Below are 26,381 nucleotides of genomic sequence, written 5' to 3' on the forward strand. Positions count from 1 at the left end.
AATTGAAAGGATGTTTGGGGATGATGAAATCATTTTTCAAGATGATAATGCATCTTGCCATAGAGCGAAAACTATGAAAACATTCCTTGCAAAAAGATAGGGTCAATGTCATGGCCTGCAAATAGTCCGGATCTTAATCCAATTGAAAATCTTTGGTGGAAGTTGAAGAAAATGGTCCATGATAAGGCTCCAACCTGCAAAGCTGATCTGGCAACAGCAATCAGAGAAAGTTGGAGCCAGATTGATGAAGAGTACTGTTTGTCACTCATTAAGTCCATGCCTCAGAGACTGCAAGCTGTTATAAAAGCCAGAGGTGGTGCAACAAAATACTAGTGATGTGTTGGAGCGTTCTTTTGTTTTTCATGATTCCATAATTTATTCCTCAGAATTGAGTGAGTCCATATTTTTTTCCCTCTGCTTGGTCTAAAAAAGTAACCGTTACTGACTGCCACAATTTTTTTTCCAGATTGCTTATAGTGTTTCTTAAAGCCAGAAAGTTTCCATTTGAAATGACTTTAGTTTTGTGTCATGTCTGTGAACTGCTTTTTTTTCTACAAAATTAAACAACTGAATGAACATCCTCCGAGGCCGGTGATTCCATAATTTTTGCCAGGGGTTGTAAAAACCTCCTTCAGCACCTTAGCTGGAACAACATCTAAAGGACAACTTGTGGATTTTATGTGTTTGACAACATCAGCAAGAGATGCAAAAGAAATGGGCTCAAACTGCTCGAGCATAGCAGAATGTGCACGAGGAGCAGACATCTCAACATTATAGTTCTGATCAGCGTTCTGTCTGACTGAGGAAACCTTGTCAATAAAAAACTGAAGAAACTCTTCACAGGTTGCGGTTGTAGCATCCATCAAAACAGAGGTGTGTGGATTTACAACTGAGTTTATAGTCTGAAATAACACACTGGGACGATGACAATTGCTAGAAATAATATGTGACAGATATTGTGCTTTTGCCTCCTTCACAGCCTTCTGATAGTCAGTTAGACTGTCCCTCAGAAAACCCAGAGACACCTGTAGTTTGTCCTGTTTGTCCCTTTTTGGCAAAAAAGGGACACTGTGTGTGCCAGAAAAAAAGATGAATAAAGCGATCTAGACTCATCAGCAACAAGTCAAAAGGGAGGATCTGTTATGGTAATGTGAGTAAGCTTCTGTGAAGGCAGAATTAATGCCAAAAAAATGACACTGAGATTTTGGAGCAACATATGTTGCCTTCATCACGTGGTATCCTCATTGCCAAGATGCATCTTTTAAGTTTGAGAAGGAATGGCAGCATTACAGAGTGGTAAATGCTTTAGTGTCCTAACTTTTTTGGAATGTTGGGTCATCCACTATGGTGAGGAAACTATCTCTTAACTCCCATTTTCAAAAAAAAACAAAAAAAACTCAAAGTCCATTTATTTTCAGCTGGTCTCTTTCAGAGTCTTATCACTGTGGATGAAATTTCCCACACCCACACAAATTGTTTAATAATGGCTCCGGCTGCCAGTACCGTGGCTATCCACTGGAATTCAATCTCGTTCAGATTTAGGAGGCACTCCTAGCCTGTCTCACTTCTATTGCACCTGCTTCCCCAAGATGAAATGTTTCAATTTCTCCTGTAGAATTTTTTTAAAAAGCGGAAGCCATGGTGCCTGTCCTGAACTCTCAACCCATCATGTGATTTTCTCCATTATAAAAACAGGAGCCACATATAATAAATGAATGGCCCGGGGAGCAGATAAAGCCCTGTTAATGCCAATAAACAATGACTCATGCCTGAATAAATAAAAACCACTTATCTGATTAAGACTTTGGAAATTTTCCTGGAGAACAATCCAGTTGGTAACTTGGATGCTCTAAATATGAGTCAGCTGGTATTGGTTACAATAAAACACTTAGAGCTTCATTATCATAAAGTGTTAGTACTTTTGTCTGCCTTTGGTGGCATTTTGTTCAGAAAGTCCTCAGAGTGCATCCCACGTGGGTTGGTGATCCTGATTGGCCTCGGTTATGCGTTTGAACCAGTGATAAATAAGAAGGTGTGGGGTTTTTTTCCTTAGCTTCTCCTGCACCGAATGAGGAATAATTGAGTCTTTTTGCTGCGGCTTTCTGCAAATATGTGCACCAAATGTGACCATAAAATTCCTGAAAAAACATAGCGGAAATTATTGATTATTATAATTCATGTTATAGAAGGCCTATTAACTGAATTTAAAAAGTGGTATAGAGGTTGAAGTGCACACTTTTTTTTGTTTGTTTTCTGACCAGCGTCTCCTGCTCCATGGTCTCTGTGTCTGCATCAACAAGCATTATTACAATTGATGGAGTCCAAATCTCTATCATAGGCCAAATTTCTATCATTTATACTGTCTACCGCATATTCTGCACACCCATATTGTAAAGTTCCTCTTAAATATCATTGAGACTGGTATAATTTATTTAATTTTGTAACTCCATCTTGTTTTAAATTGTTGGAACCCTGCTGGTAATGCTGTACTGTATATTCCAGTATATCAGAGTCCATGGTGCCAGATTGAATGAATGCAGATTTTAACATTTTTAAATGAACAACATGAATTTTAAAGTTAAGAAAACCAAATTATGTCCAAACGTGATTGGTATATTAAATGCCCTCAGTCACTTTGTATACATTTTAAGTCCACCTTCCTGGACATAATGCATATATACAATATCAAACATAAACTATATACTTGAAACAGTCGTAATGGGAATTCTTGGGTGTGTGCACCATGAATGTGATTTCTTGGTTTCTAATTATCTGTGCGTATCAGAAGCCATTTACTCTACAAGAATTAAAATGTCAAAGATGACAGATGCAGTAGACACTTTGGAGGCAGAACATATATTAGCGTGCTGAATTAGTCATGTTTGGCATTTCATTGTCCCAAAGCAGATTACTTGGGAGACACAATTTGAGTTTAAATCCAGAAGTTGCACAGCCATTTAAGTAGCTGTTTCCTCACTGGGGCCTGGTTGCTTGGAGAAGAATTGGTAGATGTCCAAGGGAGGGTCTGGCTGTGGATGCTCCCCCAACCCCTTTTGTGACTGTGAGCCATTTGTGCTGTCCAATAGCAAAGCGATTAGCCTGCCCAAGGCAGGTAACACTACAATCACATTGTCAGCACTCGCTCACCCACCAGCCCGTTTTTGCCTTGCAAATTTGCAACCCAACTCCATTCTTCTGCAAACCAGCTTTTTCCAACGCAGGCAGCCACCCATTAGTCTGATACATCCTCATCGGATACTCACTGTCAGACAGATTTTACAGAAAAACATCGTTTTATAAGGAAGGCAAAAAATTTGACAATAAGAAAACAGTTCTGTCTTCCAGCACGTTTATCCAGTTGTAACCTCATGAGACTCAAAACTGCACAACACACATTTCCAGTTATTTTTGTAGAATTACTTCTATACTCTTTGAAATTGAATGTGGTCATAATATCTGATGACAGCAGAGCGGAGTGTCCCGTGTCAAGTTGGCTCGAGGAAATCCCTCTTTTTCCTCCTAAAATTCCCCATGATGTGACATGAGTTGAGAAAGTCATGAGACTGACTTCAAGGATGGATATTTTTGTAAAGGTCATCACTGTTTTTGTTTTGTTAGCCATTACTCATTGTTGCTTTTGTATGATTTGTAATTAAGAGGCGTTTTAGCAATCAACATTGTTGGCGCATTTGTTGGATTTGTGAATCCAGATTCAAACTAAAACCGAACCCTCTTACTGTAAAGTCTTATTACATTAGGCTGCTCTTGCTTTCTTTGTGTAGACAGCTAGTGTAACATCACCATCAGACATCTAAATCGAATATCAATCAATCAATCAATCAATTTTTTATATAGCGCCAAATCACAACAAACAGTTGCCCCAAGGCGCTTTATATTGTAAGGCAAGGCCATACAATAATTATGTAAAACCCCAACGGTCAAAACGAGCCCCTGTGAGCAAGCACTTGGCTACAGTGGGAAGGAAAAACTCCCTTTTAACAGGAAGAAACCTCCAGCAGAACCAGGCTCAGGGAGGGGCAGTCTTCTGCTGGGACTGGTTGGGGCTGAGGGAGAGAACCAGGAAAAAGACATGCTGTGGAGGAGAGCAGAGATTGATCACTAATGATTAAATGCAGAGTGGTGCATATAGAGCAAAAAGAGAAAGAAGCAGTGCATCATGGGAACCCCCCAGCAGTCTACGTCTATAGCAGCATAACTAAGGGATGGTTCAGGGTCACCTGATCCAGCCCTAACTATAAGCTTTAGCAAAAAGGAAAGTTTTAAGCCTAATCTTAAAAGTAGAGAGGGTGTCTGTCTCCCTGATCTGAATTGGGAGCTGGTTCCACAGGAGAGGAGCCTGAAAGCTGAAGGCTCTGCCTCCCATTCTACTCTTACAAACCCTAGGAACTACAAGTAAGCCTGCAGTCTGAGAGCGAAGTGCTCTATTGGGGTGATATGGTACTACGAGGTCCCTAAGATAAGATGGGACCTGATTATTCAAAACCTTATAAGTAAGAAGAAGAATTTTAAATTCTATTCTAGAATTAACAGGAAGCCAATGAAGAGAGGCCAATATGGGTGAGATATGCTCTCTCCTTCTAGTCCCCGTCAGTACTCTAGCTGCAGCATTTTGAATTAACTGAAGGCTTTTTAGGGAACTTTTAGGACAACCTGATAATAATGAATTACAATAGTCCAGCCTAGAGGAAATAAATGCATGAATTAGTTTTTCAGCATCACTCTGAGACAAGACCTTTCTGATTTTAGAGATATTGCGTAAATGCAAAAAAGCAGTCCTACATATTTGTTTAATATGCGCTTTGATATGGATAGATAAAGCTGGGTATCATCTGCGTAACAATGAAAATTTAAGCAATACTGTCTAATAATACTGCCTAAGGGAAGCATGTATAAAGTGAATAAAATTGGTCCCAGCACAGAACCTTGTGGAACTCCATAATTAACTTTAGTCTGTGAAGAAGATTCCCCATTTACATGAACAAATTGTAATCTATTAGACAAATATGATTCAAACCACCGCAGCGCAGTGCCTTTAATACCTATGGCATTAAGACACATATAAGACACATGGCCTTTGACCTGGGGTGATCTTGAAGGTCAGACTCTTTTAGAATGGCTATTTTGAGAAACTAGTTACCGAAACACCATGGCTACTATTAGGGATGGGAGCGAGCCGATCCCAGATCGGTATCGGGTTCCAATACCAACGTAATTCACTAATCAGAAAATACCGATCCAACCCGTGACATTTTCAGATACCGGAGAAAAGCCACTGTGAATCGTCTCAGCTGCTGTTGTTTGCTCTCTGCTTGTTTACTGCCGAGAGTGAGGAGGGGAGGTTTTTGAAGCTGAGCTGTTTGAGAGAGCTCTCTTCCACCATGTTCTAGCTGCGGTTAGCGGCAAATTTCTTCCCGGCTCTCGTGTTCAAATTGTCTGTTCATCAAGCACAGATTTACCAAAAAATGAACTGAATTGTTGTTGAAAATGTGTGCTCAAAGTTAGCCGCTTCACTGTCCCGAGGAGCCAATGAGGAGCCGAACAGAGATTCTGTCCGCTGAAAGGGACAAAAATTCTCCATTAAAATCCTGCGCGTGAGCGTCGCTGATGATACACTTATTTTACAGTTGAAAGGCTTCGTGTTTCCAAAAAGTTCGAAGTTTGCAGAGAGAGAGAGAGTGAGTGAGTGAGTGTGTCTTTTCGTCTATAAAAGTACTTCATTCTTTCACCAAAACATCAAATCTAGGTTTTCATTTTAGATGCACCTTCTGGCAAATTGTAGCTGAACTTTCAGGTCTCTTTTTTTAAGAAAATCCTCATAAAATCAACAATAATGATAATAATAATATTAAAGCAAACAGAGCTCTGGTATCGGATCAGCAAAGTATCACCATTGGCAGATACCCAAATTCAGGTATTGGGATCGGATTTTAAGTGAAAAATTGTGGATCGGTGCATCCCTAGCTACTATGAAACATGAATACAACCTGTACCACCTTTATGTTTGATGCATGACCTTTCACACTGGGTGATCTGGGAAGGTCAAACTCGTAGAATGGCTATTTTGAGGAATTTCTTAAAGATACAGCTGTGTTTACTGTTGAACACCAATATGAAGTAATATGTCACCTTTTTATTGGTCACATAAAATTTGACTTTATGGGACCTTGAAAGGTCAAAGTCCAGTAAATTTATTGTTTAACAATTGATCAAATGTCAAGGCTATACAGGACTAGATGTTACTATATCACAGCATCACAAAGAAATAGCTTGCATGAATGTATGTCAATCATGTGCTACTTCTTCTTTTTCTTTGCTCTCATTCAGGGTCATCACAGCAGATCAATCATTTCCATCTCGCCCTGTCCTCTGTATCTTCCTCTGTCACACCAACCACCTGCATGTCCTCCCTCAGCACTTCCATAAACCTCCTCTTTGGCCTCTCTCTTCTCCTCCTGCCTGCTGGCTCCATCCTCAGCATCCTTCTCCCTATATACCCTGGGTCCCTCCTCTGCACATCTACAAACCATCTCAATCTCTCCTCACTGACTTTGTCTCAAAACTGATATGTTCATTCTTTATCTTGTCCATTCTCGTCACTCCCAAAGAGAATTGCAACACTTCCAGCTCTGCCACCTCCAGCTCTGTCTCCTGTCTTTTTGTTATTGGCACTGTCTCTAAGCTGTAAAGCATAGCTGGTCTCACTACTGTCTTGTAGACTTTCCCCTTCACTCTTGCAGATGTTCTTACCACCTTTTTCCACCCACTCCACCCTGCCTGGCAGTGCCTGCACTCTCTTCTTCACCTCTCTCTCCATTACTTTGGACAATTGACCCCAAGTATTTAAACTCATCTACTTTCACCACTTCTATATCTTGTAAGCTTCTCATTCACACACACAGTCTTGCTCCCACTGATGTTCATTCCCGTTTTCCAGAGCATATCTCCACATCTCCAGACTAGACTCAACCTGATCTCTACCCTCACTGTAGATCACAATGTCATCTGCAAACATCATAAAGTGCAGAATCTGTTTAATCTTGTTGATATAAAACCTACTCACTTCTAAGCAGACATGATTTTTTTCAGAACACACTTGTTGTAAATGCAGTAAAAATGTGTTCATATGGCAATATGATATACAGTTTGTTATATTTTCAGAGTGGTTCTCATTGTGTGATGGCACAGTGCTGTAAACAGTAAGTAAGTATGCTTGCCTTCCAAGCAAAACTTCCCAGGTTCAAGGCCGCCTGAGTCCCGTTCATGTTATATAGATGGAACTGTTTAAAAAAAAAATACAGATCAACAATGCATTCCATACCAATTCATTGAGATTAAAAATGTATTTTTTTAGGAGTGTCCTTGCCAAGATGGTAGCATAAATAACAGTTTCAGACATGCACAAACTCTTTTGAATCAAATGAAGATACAACAATGAATTCTGGTTGTATAAAAAGCAATAATCTTCCTTTTTTTTGCCGATACAGTAGTGTTCAGAATAATAGTAGTGCTATGTGACTAAAAAGATTAATCCAGGTTTTGAGTATATTTGTTATTGTTACATGGGAAACAAGGTACCAGTAGATTCAGTAGATTCTCACAAATCCAACAAGACCAAGCATTCATGATATGCACACTCTTAAGGCTATGAAATTGGGGTATTAGTAAAAAAAAAAAAAAGTAGAAAAGGGGGTGTTCACAATAATAGTAGTGTGGCATTCAGTCAGTGAGTTTGTCAGTTTTGTGGAACAAACAGGTGTGAATCAGGTGTCCCCTATTTAAGGATGAAGCCAGCACCTGTTGAACATGCTTTTCTCTTTGAAAGCCTGAGGAAAATGGGACGTTCAAGACATTGTTCAGAAGAACAGCATAGTTTGATTAAAAAGTTGGAGAGGGGAAAATTTATACGCAGGTGCAAAAAATTATAGGCTGTTCATCTACAATGATCTCCAATGCTTTAAAATGGACAAAAAAAAAAACAGTGGCATGGAAGAAAACGGGAAAACAACCATCAAAATGGATAGAAGAATAACCAGAATGGCAAAGGCTCACCCACTGATCAGCTCCAGGATGATCAAAGACAGTCTGGAGTTACCTGTAAGTGCTGTGACAGTTAGAAGACGCCTGTGTGAGGCTAATTTATTTGCAAGAATCCCCCGCAAAGTCCATCTGTTAAATAAAAGACATGTGCAGAAGAGGTTACAATTTGCCAAAGAACACATCAACTGGCCTAAAGAGAAATGGGGGAATATTTTGTGGACTAATGAGAGTAAAATTGTTCCTTTTGGGTCCAAGGGCCACAGACAGTTTGTGAGATGACCCCCAAACTCTGAATTCAAGCCACAGTTCACAGTGAAGACAGTGAAGCATGGTGGTGCAAGCATCATGATATGGGCATGTTTCTCCTACTATGGTGTTGGGCCTATATATCGCATACCAGGTATCATGGATCAGTTTGAATATGTCAGAATACTTGAAGAGGTCATGTTGCCTTATGCTGAAGAGGACATGGCCTTGAAATGACCCCCAAGCACACTAGTAAATGAGCAAAATCCTGGTTCCAAACCAACAAAATTAATGCCTCGCAGATGTGAAGAAATCATGAAAACTGTGGTTATACAACTAAATGCTAGTTTAGTGATTCACAGGATTGCTAAAAAAGCTGTTTGAATATAATAGTTTTGAGTTTGTAGTGTCAACAGCAGATGCTACTATTATTGTGAACACCCCCTTTTCTACTAGTCACATAGCACTACTATTACTCTGAACACTACTGTATATCCCAGTGATTTCTGCCCAGAAGGTGTTGTGGTCAGACACCAATTTTTCCTGCAGTCCTACAGTAATATCACCTTTGATTTAAACATAATTAGTAGTTTTATTTCCTGAAAAATCTGTTCTGCAGAGCCTGGTCCAAACTTTAATTTAGGTGGTAGAAAGACACTGAACGTGATAGCAAACATGTTGCACCACCTGATTTGTATATTTATATGAAGTAGAACATTTTCTCATTGAGAAAGAAGGATTAAAACTCTTTAAATGCAAATGCATCTGTGGCTATTAGGTTCTCACCTGTAAAATGTCTCATTGCTTAATAAATGCGCTGGTTTTCTATCACACTGTTTTATCTGTACTTTGGTGCCAGCAATCATCTAAACACTTTTATCAGAGACAATTACATCCAAGGGTTTAGAACCATTTAGTGCAGCCAACAGATACGCAGTTGAATTTGTCAGTGAAGAAGCTCCCCAAATGAGTCAGGATGCATGAATCTGAGGCAAGCACATTCAACCCCCCCTAAGGGTATACGCAACAAAGAAGCAGCAAACACGGGGATACGGAGTATAGATACTGCACGATGGGGAATTGCACAAAGGGAGGAAGAAGGTAAAACAAGAGGCGGTTGGTTGTGAAATTAAATATCCTGTAGCTACGAGGAATGTTTTTGTCAGCTTATTATTGAGGTGCTTCAAATTTGGAAACCAGCAACTTGGGTATCGTTATTCGTGATGAAAGGTTTACCAACTTAGTTTTTTTGGATGATGCTGTGATCTTTATGGAATTAGTGGATACTCTGATGGCAGCACTTGAGAAACTGAGTGAGGAGTCGGAGTGTCTGTGTTTTTGATGATCCTGGATTAAGAGGAAGATTCAGGCTTTCAATGACCTACTGGTCTTGGAAATCAGGAGGGTAAGTGTATGCGGCAATTTATTCACATGGCACCAAATCTCAACATAATTCATCCCAAGGCACTTCACACGAGTAACGTCTAACATTCCACACCCTCTGAGCAAGGACATTGGCAACAGCGGTTAGGAAAAACTCCCTTGGGAGTTTTGATGATTGGAAGAAACCTAAAGCAGACCAGATTCGGAGGGGTGGCCATCTGCTTGGCCATAGTATCAATACAAAACAAAGCCCAACAAAGAATAGTTACACATACAAAGAAGGAAATGCTGCAACTAAGCACCCATACACATGTAGAATCTGTGGCCGCAATGAGCAATGGTTGAATATTCATTTATCTCAACAGTTGCATTCATGTCCTTTGGGTCCTTTGTCTTTGAGATCAAGAGACACCTAGGAAGTGCTTATGGAGTCATGAGGACAGAGGTGTTTGCCAATGCCAGTATCTTTGCAGGAGAATGAGGGGCCAAATCTTTAGTGTCCCAGTGGTTCCTGTGTTACTGTATGGTTGTGGGACTTGGACTCGAACCAGTGACCTCAGGTAACGACTGGCTGCCTTTGGTGCCAGGTGTCTTCGGAGGACAAATAACACAAATAAACACTTCTTGTTTTAGTTTCTTGATCCCTTTGTGTGATTCCCCATCGTACAGTATCTACACTCCATATCCCTGTGTTTGCTGCTTTTTTTGTTGCGTATATACCCTTAGGGGGGTTGAATGGGTGCTTCTGGAATTACTTTTGTGTCAAATGTGTGGTTAGTTCAGAAGACTCCAGTGACAAGTATCCCTTGCATGAGGATGGAGAGTCAGTTACGGCTTTTTGCCTGTGTGGTGCATTTCTCCAGGCATGATGCAGCACACAGGTGCATAAGTGTTGAGGACCACAGTGGCTCGAGAAGGCCAAAGATGCACCCGTGTTTCACCAGGTTGAATTTCTAACATACTCAGAGTGTGAACAAGCATGAAGTTAGCAGGGTTTAGTAAGAGCCTGACCTGCCAAAATCCACAAACCCGTACCTTCCTTCATAGTTCAGAGTTTGTGAATACATGCTGCTCTGCGTAGACCTGATTTCTGAAGGGAAGCAGAGTAGGTCCTGCTTAGTACTTGTGGAGACCAGGAGTTGTGTGTGTTTGTCCATGTCGAAGTTTAGTTGCATCAGGATCCAATGTAATATTTTTGCTAAACCCCAATGAGGATTTGTACTAGATCCACTCTGGTAACTCAGAGCAACCAGGAGCAGCCGAAAGATAAATAACCCAATAACCCAACTTGGCAAGATGTCCTCTTTGGAAAAATGTTCTTTAACAACACAGTACACTCAAAGAAGTCCTTCAGTTCTCCATTTGGCACACATCTCCATGAAACATCCCTCTGAAAGTGTCAAGGAGCAATAAGATAGTTCCTCTAGGTAAGTATGTACCTGTAAGAGAGAATATACAGTGTGAACAACAACAAAACGAAAATGGCAGAAAATTTGTTCACTCATATTTTCCTGTTTTTAAACAAAACTATATTGTGATTTGTGGAGGAGTTTAAGTATCTCGGGGTCTTGTTCACAAGTGAGGGACGGATGGAGCGTGAGATCGATAGACGGATCGGTGCAGCATCTGCAGTGATGCGGTCGCTGTATCGGACCGTCGTGGTGAAGAGAGAGCTGAGTAGGGGGGCAAAGCTCTCGATTTACCGATCGATCTACGTTCCGATCCTCACCTATGGTCATGATATTTGGCTCATGACCCAAAAAGGAGATCGCGAGTACAAGCGGCTGAGATGAGTTTCCTCCGCAGGATGGCTGGGCGGTCCCTTAGAGATAGGGTGAGGAGCTCGGTCACTCGGGAGGACCTCGGAGTCGAGCCGCTGCTCCTCCATGTCAAAAGGAGTCAGTTGAGGTGGCTCGGGCATCTTTTCCGGATGCCACCTGGACGCCTCGCTGGAGAGGTGTTCCGGGCACGTCCCATTGGGAGGAGGCCCCGGGGAAGACCCAGGACACGCTGGAGGGACTACATCTCTCGGCTGGCTTGGGAACGCCTTGGGGTTCCACTGGAGGAGCTGGGGGAGGTGTGTGTGGATCGGGAGGTCTGGGCGGCTTTGCTTGAGCTGCTGCCCCCGCGACCCGACTCCGGATAAAGCGGAAGAAAATGGATGGATGGATGTTTTTGCTTTTAATTTTCCACTAATAAATCCATATTAAATCCAAGAATATCATACTTACAGTATGATATTGCTACCAAACGTTATGTCGATGAAGGTCAACCCCAGAGTTGCGCACTTTTTTCTTTTTTTTTTTTCTTTCAGTAACCATCAGGTTCATTTGGGTCAATGATCAAAACAGATATTCACAGTAAGTCTGGTAAATGGACAGATTTACGCTCACCTGCCACTTTATTAGATACACCTGTTCAATCGCTTGCTCAAGGGTCTTTCTTCATTTTCCGGCCTGATAGGATCTCAATTCCATGTCAGGCCAATAAATGACGAAGGGCTCTTTGGGCAGGATCCTTTAACCACTAGACCAGAGGTCAATACTGGTGGATTACTATCACCTTTCCTGTCTTCATGCTCACAGATGAGTAGATTAGTCATTTTAAATGTAAAGTCAGACTGGTGGCTTTATAAATATTGTGTATCTGTACCACATCTACTCAAAAAGGCTTCTGACATTATTCAGAACACATTTAAAAAGTGTCAAACACATTTATGCTGAGTGACCCTAAAGATTAGGCATGTTTCTGCATGTGTATGTGTACCTTTGCACAAATATTTTTGATGGAGTCCTCAATGTGCTTTAAAGATTGTGAAAGCTCACTACAAAACACAATGCAAGCGTCGCGAAAGCCCATGATTGTCCTTCACAGAAACGCTTCCCAAGAAACTATCAGACTAACAATCGCTTGTCTTGTATGATCACTTGTCAGTCCCTCACCCAAATCACTTTTTGACTGATGCTGACTAAGGTCAACTTTTAGTACAGAGACAACAAAGCCAATTCTAATCCTTTAGTCTCAGAACTTTACAAGCGGCCGAGATGAGTTTCCTCCGCATGGCAGCTCCCTTAGAGAGAAGGTGAGGAGCTCGGTGTTGAGCCGCTGCTCCTCCACATCGAAAGGAGTCAGTTGAGGTGGCTCGGGCATCTTTTCCGGATGCCCCCTGGACGCCTCGCTGGAGAGGTGTTCCGGGCACGTCCCATTGGGAGGAGGCCCCGGAGAAGACCCAGGACACACTGGAGGGACTACATCTCTCGGCTGGCTTGGGAACGCCTTGGGGTTCCCCCGGAGGAGCTGGGGGAGGTGTGTGTGGATCGGGAGATCTGGGCAGCTTTGCTTGAGCTGCTGCCCCCGCGACCCGACTCCGGATAAAGCAGAAGAAAATGGATGGATGGATGGATGGATGGATGGATATTGTGATTTGTTACTTAAGAGCCATAGTCTGTAACTGTGGAATGGTTTATAGAAGGGGGTGATATATCATGTTTCAGTAGGCCACTGAAGTTTTATTTAGGGGAAGATATATTGTCCAAACGGACAAAAAAAAATTTTTTTTATCCAAAGATCCCTTTGGGAGGAAAATTACGGCCCTTTTTAGGGTATCTTTATCCTGAATAGCAGGATAGAGGAACCTAATAAAACAAGTTTCACTGAAATCCATAGGGGGCGCACCGAGATATGGCCAAATGAAAATCGCCAAATATCACGTTCTTAACATAAAGAGCGACACCTATGCAAAAGCACCCTAACTAAGCCACCGCCATTTATGCAAAAACGCCCTAACTAAGCCACCGCCATTTATGCAAATTTGGAAAGAACTTGTCCCAGTGTATCCAAATTTGCATAAATAAGCAAGGCTTATTCAGGGTGCAGGCCCTGGGAGGGTCCCAAATGTAGCCCAAAATGCCAAAAGTTGTGACTTGAAGTGCCCTCTGTAGGTGGCGCCCTCAGTTAGCCTTGAAAAATACAACGCTAAATGGGAGAACTCCATCCATACATTCATATACCATAAGATCAATGAGGCTTACTGAGGGCGCACAGATATTCAAAGGTCAAAATCCACAGTTTGACTATGTCACTGTTTTGGCTTCTTTAACCCCTACCCTAAAAAGGGATGTAATTTTTCGCCCAAAGGGATTTTTGGATTTTAAAAAAACAGAATTTTTGTCCTTTTCAGTCAGTCAATATTTTTTAATATTCCGTGATCACTGCTACCCAGGACGACGACTACTTGTTTTACTATGCAATGGAGCCTGCTTTCCATTCTTTAACTGTGCACTGAAGCTAAAATTGAAGGTATTCAGGTCAGAGAGTTAAGGTTAACACTGGAATCGTCTTCGTCCCGCAGGCAGACATCCTTCCTTTCATTTCACGAAGAGATACTGTGTCCTCTACCTTTGTTGCTTTCTCTTTCCCCCCTTTGCTTGCAGACAAATCTATTCAAGACTCTGTGATTAATTATTTACCCGGGCAATGAAATGCCAAAGCGGAGAGAAACACACCACCAGGAGAGAAAAGGTCACTCCCATTCTGCGCACGTATAAGGGTGATGGATGGCAATAACATCTCTATCAGTGCTTCAGGCGCACACTTTTCCACTTCATGTCCAAACACCATAGAGACCAAGGGCAAAGCAAAACTCGACTGATGAAGCAAACTCTTGAGAGAACCCCAAAAAGCACTCACTTAAAAACCATAAAGTGGGGATTTGTGTCGCTGTGGTTCATTGTGGCGCATGATAACGCAGACGTAGGAAATAGCACCACCTGAAAACTTAATTTGAGGCCACTTTCCGTGTTTTAAATGGCTTGTGGAGTTTGTCTCTTTCAGTGACTGATGTTTGCGTGATTAAAGTTTAATTGCTTTACTAATGTCCCTCCACAGCTCCACCACACAGCTGGCCAAATGGGGTGCCGGTGCTGCCGGATGATAAAGAGGTGAGAAGCCTGTCCGGATCTGTTCGGTTCTCATTACCTTTTTATTTTGTGCCAACGTGCTCCCTGTAGTGAGACCCTGTGTGGGAAGTGTGGCTCTGATCCCGCCCTGCTTGCAGTGGCCAGTTATGAAAGATTAGCCTGTTTTCTACATGACTGGTTAAGAAAGGATGCATTGTGTGGCGCTGATTTGTGGTTTGGAACCTAAATGCAGCCATCTTGAGTTTAAATGAATTAAAATACATCGACCTTTTCAGCCATTCAACCATATTCTAGTTTATATGGGTTGCAAGCACAACAGGTCAATCAAGATAGGCCAGATGTTCCTCAAGCAGCTCATAGTGGGTGTTCCCATCGTGTCCCCAGTTTAGTTGGGCTGCAGCATATTCTGATTTGTGCGCAGTTGGTGTACTTCCATATTGTCGACAAAAAACTTTGCCATTTCATCTCATCAAATATTCCCAGTAGGTCTACTCTCACTTGGGCTACCTTCTAAATTTGTTATACTGTCTACTTCCACTGTCTCTACTAAGTATAGACACACAGCCACTTGTGCTAAATGACAAGCACTAAGCACGAGCCCGAACCCTTTCATTGAATATGTAGTTCAACGTATACTGAATGTTTGAGTTAATTTAAAGTTAAAGTTCAGTTCTTGTTGAGTATAAATGAGATAAAATGGGAATAGAACCAACTGGGAAGTCACTGTGTAACCTCCTCCATGCTCTGGATCTACCTTTTTGTCTGTTCCAAGTTGGGCATCCTCATCAAGCTGGTTTTATTTATATAGCGCTTAAGGATGGGTATCGAAAACCAGTTCCTGTTAAGAATCAGTAAGAAATGATTCGATCCACCGGCATCAATAGCCATTTTGTTTAACGATTCCCTTATCGGTTCTTCAGTTCACTACGCTGGAGCAAGCTGGTGGTTGGAGATAGCTTCGACCACTCACCATAATGAAAACATTTGTTGTCACCATAATGAAAATGTTTGTTTTTGTCTCATGCACGCACCGCTGAGGAAACAAGATTAGCTGCACAATTAATGGGTTCGAGTCCGACAATTTACCCAGACTGACAACAAATATAAGTAAATTAAGTACTTTTATGCTTTTTTTTTTTTTTTTTTTTTTTTTTTTTTTTTTTTTTTTTTGTGGTTTCTTGAGGCATTTTGTGAATGTGAAAATGCGCTCCGACCTCAAAATGCCAGTCCTGTGAAATAAACAAAGTGCACCATTTCTTCTTCTGTGGTGTTTATCAGCAGCTGGCATCCTTATTGTTGCATTGCTGCCACCTTCTGTGTGATAGTACTAAAGCCTCCAGAGTCCAGTGTCTTTAAAAGTGTTTAAAATGGCAACACTTCCCCCTTCCACTTTAATTCAATCTTTATCTAACCAGGTTTGTCCCACTGAGATCAAGATCTTTTTTTACCTGGACCTGGACAATTATAAAGTTTCCAATTCACCGAACCTGCTGATCCTATGTCCAAAATACTTCCAACAGAAACTTCTTTCAGGACTATTTTTCTCAATTCTGAGAGAATCAATTCTCTGGAATATTTATTACAGTACACGAGGACATCCCTAATCACCAAAACAATGTCCTAAATAAGGTCTTGCCGACTCCTGGATGAACCTGTCCCAGAGATCTAGAATCCAGTGAGCATGTACAGATTTTAGTTTTATTTTATGACCAGAGTTCAAGGATCCAGTGATCAATCTCACATTTATTTACTTTAAATCTCAATAAAATGCTGTTGACATAGAAAACCTGTAAAGCCTACTTTTTGTACACGTAAAATTCACAGGAGGTATAAGGGAATCGATAAAGAATCAGATTGATAAGCGGAATTGATATTGATTAAAATCTTATCAATACCCATCCCTAATAGCACACACATGGCAACAATTGTTTTTAAAATCGTAATATCTAAAGTACCTTTTTTGATGGTGTAAAACAGAATCCCACTCGATTTAATAAAATGTCAGATTTAACGATTTACGAAACAGTGCTCAAAGAATCTTATTAAAGCTATAAACATTTTGAAATGCAACACGAAAAGTTCAATCATTTAATCTATTATTACAATGGTCAAAAAGTTGTTTTTCCTGTCAGTTGATTGGCGCACAAATTCATTGTAAATTCTTATATGTTGTGCCTGAACACGCAGTAAGTGCGTGCAGTCCACTTGTCCAACATTTCACAACCTTTTGTTTGTCTTGTTGCAAACGCAATTAGCGTAAACCGCGTTGCCCATTGTGCGGAGCTCGGTCCACGTCATCGGTAACCACTCACGGTTCCTTTATCTGCAGGTTCACTGTGCCACTTCAAATATCCCACATTACCATTTCACGTCTTGTACTCTCAACCTCACGTGGGGTCTTTGTACCGAGTGTGAGTCAATACGCCAATAGTCGTCACCCTTGGTTACAGTATTTGTTCGCAGGTCTGCCTGTTCATTAAAAGCCGACATGCCAGCGCTGTCAGGCCTCAACACCGCCCTGGTGTTTGAGGTGAACAAGCAGACTAAGACTGAACCAGGGCAGGAAAACGGATTTTTGATTGTGGATTAATGAATGGCAGCACTGTGACTCGCATACCAGAGTGGTAATCCCCCCCCAATACCGCCCTCGACTTTCCTCATGTCAAATACACCCATGTGTATGTTTGCGCGCACACATACGTGCCTAATAGTCTGGAGCGTCACATTTCTGGGCTTAGCGTTGTTTGGAGTTTGGCAGGGTCAGACTGTAGGTTACTGGGTCGGCTTCACTCGTAAGGCTCAACAGCACACATTCCCAACCACTTTGAGAAAAAAACAAAGATATTTTGTCACGTCTTGGTATTTATTTTCTATTCCTGGAAGCATAAATCCCAAAAAACATTATGTGAACATATTGGGAGGATGCGAGAACGCTAACCATTAAGCCACCCTTCTACCTGACACTGCTGCATCCTACGTTTAATTTCACAAATGCCATCTTAAAGCTACAATGTGTAGAATTTAGTGCCATCTGGTGGCGATGTTGCAAATTGCATAAACTGTCACTGGTCATTTTCGCTTCTTTGCCAGTGGGGATTCATGCTCCTTTGCCTGCTCTTGATCATCCGTTTCACAAAAATGACGGTTCACAAGCGTGCTAGCCTGTGCTAGCAACCGGGAGACAGTGTATAGGCAAGCAACCACTGATTTCTCCACTTTGTTCTTCAGTCTTGCAGCCGTGGTACAAAAAACAAAAGGTAAAGTATGCGTGTTGTTTTTGGGTGGCTGTATGAACATGGCAGCCTCCTGGAGGCTCATTATAAGCTCATGAAAACATCAATTTGTTATTGTTCTTTATGAACAGATGGTTACGATGCTAATAAACGCTCCAAAACCCGACACACTGTAACTTTAAATGTGTAGCACATGACGTATCCCAGTTGCATATTATTACTACGACTCTCGTCATAGTAATAATAGCGCCCCCTTGGTACTCAAAGATTAAAACACTCCCAAAGAAAATTGCTAGTTATTTAAAAGTGTATCAAACTAGTGCATATAATAAATGTTGGGGGAGGAGGGGGGTCCACACTACAGTAACATCATTAAATGACCTTTCAGTGACATCATCATGACATCACATAGTGGCAAATGATTAGCAGATCAATACAGCCCCTTTGGTTGTGGAGATTTCCTGGAAAATTTGCTCTTTTTTTGACACCCTTGACTAGTAATCATCTGGAGATGTTCACCAAAACACCCAAATAATATTCTTGCCATGGTTGGTGGGGTAAAAACACACCCATTGCTGAGTTATTATGAAGGCCAACTACACTCAAAACAGCTCCGCCCTAAATTATTCATAATTTTATTGCATAAAATATCCTAAAATGTATAGTTGCATAAAAATTGACCTACCATACCATTATCATGACCTGGGAAACTAACGATAGAGACCCAATCCATTTTTTTTTTATTATTATTATTTTTGCATACCAGGCTGTAAGTTGGACATTTTAACATGGGGGTCTATGGGGAGTGACTCACTTTTTGGAGCGAGCCACCTACTTTGGCTTCATCTTTTGGAGAACTTGGTTAGGGGGAAAGTAACAAACCTAAACTTTGCATTTCCACTTTAAAATTCCACAACAGATGTATCCATCTCTTTGGGCAACAAGTAAAAATGAAGAATTTGTTTTTGTTTTTTGTTTTTTTACATTGATACGATGTGTTTGTTTCAGCTTATTCGGTTTATTTTTCTAGTAAAGCGAGCCTCCAATTTGAGCTCCAAGACTGCAGCGGTGCTGCCAAGGTGTGAGAAGGGACAGAAAACATTCATTTTCTGAGCCCTCGCACCGCTAACAGAGATACGCAGGGGGTGATGTGGCGCTAGAGAGTCACAGGGAGAGCGCCGTGTTAGCGTAGGCACCTGATGTGTTCGTGAGATATCAGAAAAGTTGCGTTAGCATTATTTTTTAGGGAATCACAAACATCTGTATTTGTGTAAAGAAAACAGGGGAACCGACAAAAGCTGCCATCTTTCAAGAAGGATTGCCAATTGTGGTTAGGAGTCGGTGCAAGGGATGGCAGATGATTGAAGCTGGAGGAGACAGGAGGAGGAGGAGGGTGTTTTGGAGGTGTGAGATGGAGGGAGCTCTGCTGGGGACGTGAGGCTCAAGGGAGCCATCAGCCGGAGGAGAAAACTGATGAAAAGGTGTGAAAACACAACGCTGTCACAGCGGGTGATGTCTGACAGCTGGTAACACAACATCCAGATAAACTCCCTCGAACCTGCTCGTCCCCCAGAAGAAATCCTACCAAACTCCAATACTGTCGATGATCAAAAGAGTTGTACCAAAAAGTGATGAACTTAGCCAAGTGCTTGCTCACAGGGGGTCGTTTTGACCGTTGGGGTTTTACATAATTATTGTATGGCCTTGCCTTACAATATAAAGCGCCTTGGGGCAACTGTTTGTTGTGATTTGGCGCTATATAAAAAAATTGATTGATTGATTGATTGATTAGCAGCAGGAAAATAAAAACAAGTTGGTGTTCCTGTGGGTGAACAGAGCCCCTTGCGATATTTAGCATTTAGCAAGCATCATAATGAACCACCTCTTTGAAAAAGCTTATTTATTGGTGCTTACGAGGTCTGTCCATAAAGTATAGGTCCTTTTTATTTTTTTCAAAAACTATATGGATTTCATTCATATGTTTTTACGTCAGACATGCTTGAACCCTCGTGCGCATGCGTGAGTTTTTCCACGCCTGTCGGTGACGTCATTCGCCTGTGAGCACTCCTTGTGGGAGGAGTCGTCCAGCCCCTCGTCGGAATTCCTTTGTCTGAGAAGTTGCTGAGAGACTGGCGCTTTGTTTGATCAAAATTTTTTCTAAACCTGTGAGACACATCGAAGTGGACACGGTTCGAAAAATTAAGCTGGTTTTCGGTGAAAATTTTAACGGCTGAGAGATTTTTGAGGTGATACTGTCGCTTTAAGGACTTCCCACGGTGCGAGACGTCGCGCAGCACTCCCAGGCGCCGTCGTCAGCCTGTTTCAAGCTGAAAACCTCCACATTTCAGGCTCTATTGATCCAGGACGTCGTCGGATATTCCACTGTTAAAGGAGATTTTTTTAATGAAAGACGTGCGGACGGATTGCAGCGTCGGCTCGCAGCCGCCGCGACGCTCCGCCACAGGAAAAACACCTCTGTTGGAAGCCTTGAGGACAAGTTGGAACATGTCCAGCTGTTAAACAATTTCTCATATACTCACTCAACTGAAAGCCACCAAAAGCCGCCTGGATTTTACAAATGGTTATCAACACGGAGGTGTTTTCCACCGCGCCGGCTGCGTCCCGACGCGCGGACCCGTCCACACGTCTTTCATTAAAAAATCTCCTTTAACAGTGGAATATCCGGATAAAATGCTGAAACCGACTTCTTCTGAAACTTCTCTGTTCTCTCACGACGTCCTGGATCAATAGAGCCTGAAATGTGGAGGTTTTCAGCTTGAAACAGGCTGACGACGGCGCCTGGGAGCGCTGCACGACATCTCGCTCCGTGGGAAGTCCTTAAAGCGACAGTATCACCTCAAAATCTCTCATCAGCCGTTAAAATTTTCACCGAAAACCAGCTTAATTTTTCGAACTGTGTCCACTTCGATGTGTCTCACAGGTTTAGAAAAAATTTTGATCAAACAAAGCGCCAGACAGCCCTCGTATTCTGATTACCATTTGAGGTCCACAATCAGCATCTCATTTGCCATTTATTTCCATTTAATCTTAGCTTTTTGGGGCTAAAAATAATTTTGTGGAGGCGTTGGCCAGAAGGGGCCTCATTTAGCATTAATCGTGGTAATAAGTAGAAGCAAATAACACGGGAAGACAAACAGGGTGGATGTAGATATATAAAATCTCCCTCAACCCGGCTAAAGTGGAGTCCTAGTTTGTTTTCATGACTCTCGCGTCGGTATGTGAGAGTTAGCATCCATCATTGTGGCTAACAGGATTTCCTGCTAAGTATCCATGGTAACGCATGCTTCTGAGCTAGCCTTGTCTGTAGCAGGCTAACTGTGAACCGTAATTTCTGGACTATAAGTCACTACTTTTTCACACACTTTGAACACTGCGGCTTTAACAATGATGCGGCTAATTTATGGATTTTTCAAGGGCAGTTTTTCCCCAAGACGAAAGTGACATTGAGAGCGACAACGAAAGAGACCGAGGAAGCGTGTGACGAAGTAATTTGGAGGCTGTTCAATTCCGACACTGAAGAAGACAACTTTAGTGGTTTTAGTGCACAGGACTTTTCCTGGTAGGCAATTGTACTGTTTTTTTTGTTGTTGTTGTTTGTTTGGGGTTTTTTTTGTTGTTGTTTTTGCCAGTCGCGTACAGGCAATGTTCAGAAAAAGCATTTTATGCTTTGTGGGATTTTTTTGTTTTTTGTTTCCAGCCCTGTTTGGAGAAAAAAAGCATTTACGGTTTGTGTTTTTTATTTTATTTTATTTTGTTTTTTTGTTGTTTGTTTGTTTTGTTTTTTGTTTGTTTGTTTTTTTGTTACCATCCCTGTTTGGGGGGGGAAAAGCATTTTACGCTTTTTTTATTTTTATTTTTTAACAAGCCCTGTTTGGAGAAAAAAGCATTTATGATTTGTGTGTGTGTTTTTACCAGCTGTGTTACAGGCACTGTTCAGAAAAAGCATTTACGGTACGTATTTAATTAAAAGTAAAAAAAAAAAAAACAATCTTTCGCTGATAAATTACAGTAATTTAACGGCGTTTCCTCCTGTCGGTAACCTATTCCTGAAAAATCAGTTCTGTGTAGTTAAGGTTCACGCTAGAAACATCTAATCACGTTTCATTAGGCATCATCACATAAACGAACCTGTTTCTTCCTCCACACTAGTGATGCAACGTTGTAAAGGTATTTTACAGGTTGAAATGGAGCGGTGTGTATCCATGTCCATCCACTGCCGATTATATACAACGATCGTGAGAAAAGCAAATATTAGCAGAGCTAAGGAGGTGCAGGAAGTGTAAACAAACTATGTACATACTGTTGTCAGTGTACAGTACATAAGACCTGTTTTTTGAGAGGGATTTTTGTGCCAGATCATCCACACTCAAGCAGCAACTCAAGAGGAACTAAAAAGAATGTACCCTTCTTCGTGCAGGTTACCCAGTTCATATTAAAACACCAGAAAGTATTTTTCTTTTCTTTATAATCCCGTCAGTAAAACAAAAATAGTATAGCCGCGACAACACAATGGACGAAAATGCAAAATAAGAGTGAGGGACTTTTACAGCAGATGGGTGTGAAGTTGCCCAAGAACTAAACCAAACCAATGTTTTTAGTTACCTTAGATGAACCCAAAACACAAGCGGTATGTTCGCCAAACATAGCAACTTCCCTGAAACCAGATATTCAATATGGTGTCCAAATTACCCACCCAAATATAGTGTTTTGTTAATAATTGTATTGTTTGTTGCTTTGATGCTCTTATGGGCATTTTATTGAAAAATGGTAGTTTGCCTGTCATTCCCAAAATGGGAAAAAAAAAATCTATGTTGGTAGCCATTTTAGATGCCACGTTGAGTAACTGATTTGAGGGCATTTTTTTAGCAGTAACCCAGCTGTGTTTTGGGGGTTGTTAAAGCTTTTAGTTGTCGCCAGAGGGGCATAGCTTCCCTACTACCCAATGTTTCAAAATGTGCATCAGGTGCAAGAAGAATGTAGACATTTTGACATTTTAACGCAAAGTACTGTACATCAAAACAAAATGGGAATCTAAAAATAGTCCTGTTGTCTCTCTCACAGCTACATCTATGACCCGTCTGTTCCCACTGACGGCAGGAAGGGCGACACTACCAGCAGCTCGTTCTACCAGCCGGAAAGCCGCCACAACAAGCAGAAGCAGGGCGTCCCAAACATGGGCTACAGCAAGTCCCATGACAGCACCCTCAAACTTGAGTCGGACAATAACCACATCAATCACAGGCTACACGCTGCTCCTGCAGACGCCAAGGAGCTCCAACAGGGGACTGCGCCCCCTACTGCTGGGGGCCTGTATATCATCCACCCAGAAGCAATGGGACCACGATGGGTCATGCAGGAAAAAGGTCCAAGCCAGGTGCCAGTGTACCCAAACATACACGAGTACGAGAATCAGCCAAGTAGGATGAAGAGCAACAGAAAAGGTGCAGACCAACCGAAGAAGAACAGGCGGGACAACTCCGCCCTTGAGTGCGTGACAGGCTGCGAAAGCCTAACGGCTGACGAGACAGACGAAGGCGTGGGAGGTACACCGGAATACCCATGCGACACGGGGGACGAAGGGAGCGTCCTGTCGGTGGACATCCACACCAGTACAACCAGCCTGTCCTCGGCCGATACCAAGGACGACCACAGACTGCCAAAAACGCCGGATGCTTCCACCGTTGAGAGCGGCATCTCGATGATGAAGAGCGAGGATGAGGAGGAGGTACAGAGCGTAACGGACTCCATGGTGGCGGAGGCTCTCGCTGCCCTGGAGGCAGCCACCGCCGGGGAGGACTCCGAGTGACAAGCGGGAGCACTTGAACACAGCATGTCTTCAGAAGAAAACCAATGATGAGAAATCAAACGAGTGACAAAAACTCAGTTTACAAAAAAGTTTTATTTTAGACTCTATTTTTTATTGTGCACAGACAGAGGACATGGCTGAAAGAAACATTTTGAATGCTGCGACGTTGGCGTAAATGCATAAATGAAGATACAGACTGTGAACATTTCCTGCAGGTAGAGTTAAGAAAAAACACTCCATGCTCATTGTAAAGGCACAAACATATTTTTTTTAATCGCATCCTTCGAAACTTGTGCAATGAATCACGAGTTGCAATATCTGTGTCAACCATGGGGGCAGTATAGAGGCAGAACAAGGACAAATAAGAGGGGGGGGATGTCATCAGGTGGTTGCGCAACATGTCAAACCAGAAACATGATTCAGCTCAAATCTGCCCCCTGGTGGATAAATCTTGATGAATATATGAACAATAACAATTATATTTCTTTGTTTTTGTTATTTTTTTTAGTTACATCTGAGGTAAGTTTGTGCCTTCAGGCTGTTTATTCGCCGCTTTGCCACATCATTATTGCCATAAGACCATCAGGTTGCCGTTGGTTTTTATACGATGTTTGACGATATGCTAGGTATTAGCATATTGCCTGTCTATTCAGGGAGCTCTGCCTCTTTCCACTGAGCAAATGGAAGATGAAAGGTCATCACTTTTTTTTTATTATTTAACCGTACTTTGATGTTATTTATATCATTCTTGATTTAGTGATTTTTGAAAAGAAGAAACTGAACAATGTTAAAGTCTCAAAGGGCGAAACATTTGAGGAAACATAGAACGCACACGTCGGTTGATTGCGGAAAAGAGTAAGTTAGAAATTTATAAATCAGTTTGTGCATTATTCATATATCAAGTGTGTAATTTCTGTTTTGAAGAAATTATTTTCTATCATCTGTAAAAGTTAAAGCGTTAGATGCAGGTTAAATAATACCTTTCAGAATTTACACTTCTGGGGGATGAAAAGTTTCCATAAATATGACGGTTACTGATCTGTAAGTACTGGATTGGTCAAGACCTATTCGTTCATATAGTAATTAAGATGTTAAGCTAATTTTCATGATGACGGTAAACTCCGTTTACAGGGGAAACATCTAATAAAAACACAATCTTCTGGCAGAAAATTGGCTTTACAGTAGTACAACTGTGAGCACAGTCCCTGTTTGGCCAAGAAAATATAGCGCCAAGGACACTAAAGTGCTAAAGTGGTTGTGACCCAACATGATAGTGAAGCCCCGTCCAGTCTTTAGAGCTCAGATACCGCTATTAGGGGAGCTAGAACCGCTCCCTTTACAACCCCCACGACCACAAGTAAACCAGGCCAACTTTTGTAGTGTGTGTGTATAACACACTACAGTCATGAACGTTTCCAAAGACTAAAAAACTAGCCTCAAGCCGGATATTGAGGATGGCATCCAAACTGGCTGCCAAAAAATATGAAATTCTGCAATTATTAAATCTAATTTATTGCTATGATGCATTTTAATGGGAAACCATTTTTGGTGACACCATTTTGAATTCAAAGGTCATGAATTAAGTTAAGATGCAAATGTATTGTACCTAAGATTTTCTTCTCATGTATATAGTTTTGAAAGTTTGGTCTTAATGGTGGCTGTTTTGGGGAACCATCTTGAACATCTGGCTTGAGGACAGTTTTTATTATTTTTGAGAGAGTTTTTTTGTTGTTGTTGTTCTTGGATGAGGTTAAGGGTACAAAGGGGGCAGTCCTAGCTCACACTCCATTGCGTGATGTCATTGGTCATCTAGTTTTCAACATGTGACTGAAGACGGCCATGTTTTCTCTTTGGGTTTCTATGAAACATTTCCTCTGGACATCAACACTCATATCCCAGATGTACGAATTCACATAAACTGTTTAACGTGCAGGTGAATTTCCATTCACATCTCCTTAGTGTGAGAATATGTAAATAATGTTGTTGAAAAGGAGAAATTCTGAGAATGTTACCAAAAGTACCTGTGCATTTCATTTATTTTGCTTTTTTTCTGTACATTTTATTTCTCCTAAGGTCAAATCGTCAAAAAATAAACCATTGACAGGGCATCGATTGGGTCTACGAGCTCCTCAAGGTCAAGCTTTGGTTTCTGTGTCTGGCTTGTGACATGAGTTTATTTTGGAGCTTATCTTAAGTGCCTAAGAGGGTAAACAAGGCACACACAAAAAAAACATGACTTCGGAAAAAGTGACATTCAGCTCAATAAGCTTCATGAAGTACAGCCTGCCAAATTATTTCTTCTTAAAATGTTTGTATTATAATGTCAAATAAAGAAATTTACTTTAAAAATAATTGTGGCTATATTTTGTTTGTGAATTTTAAGAGATTAATACGAGCAGCGTGAAGCTCGCTCATGGTACAGGGCGTCCTAAACAGGAAGTGCCAAATTTCAAATCCACAGTAAAACAGGAAATGTTTAAATGTCAAACACTTCCTGGATTGACAGACGAGATCCCATGGAATCTCACGGGAACTCAGTGGCAAGCTCACACTCAAACAGGAAATGTTGAACACTTCCTGGCATGGGTGGAGCTAGAGCGGAGGGCGGGGTTTCACTGGACTCCCCTGAATTCTGATTGGACACAGATGATTGAGGTGTCACGGCACCACACCACAAGTCTGGTTGAAAGACCTGTGTTTTGTAATTAGTGAGTC

At 41.5% G+C, this 26,381-nt stretch overlaps 1 protein-coding gene across 2 annotated transcripts in view; it reads left to right on the plus strand.

Annotated features, from left to right (window-relative positions):
• Positions 1–26,010, plus strand: part of zgc:194930 (uncharacterized protein LOC557813 homolog) — a 50,794-nt gene extending 24,784 nt beyond the window's left edge. For both annotated transcript variants that reach the window (XM_034164527.1, XM_034164526.1), the window contains 2 exons: positions 14,575–14,627; positions 22,922–26,010. In XM_034164527.1, the coding sequence (XP_034020418.1) occupies positions 14,596–14,627; positions 22,922–23,666 (777 nt within the window). In that variant the 5' untranslated portion in view covers positions 14,575–14,595 and the 3' untranslated portion in view covers positions 23,667–26,010. The remainder of the gene's footprint in view (positions 1–14,574; positions 14,628–22,921) is intronic.
• Positions 26,011–26,381: the final 371 nt, after the last annotated feature.

The sequence above is a fragment of the Thalassophryne amazonica genome, chromosome 23 (genome assembly GCF_902500255.1).
Source record: "Thalassophryne amazonica chromosome 23, fThaAma1.1, whole genome shotgun sequence".
NCBI classification, from domain to species: Eukaryota; Metazoa; Chordata; class Actinopteri; order Batrachoidiformes; family Batrachoididae; genus Thalassophryne; species Thalassophryne amazonica.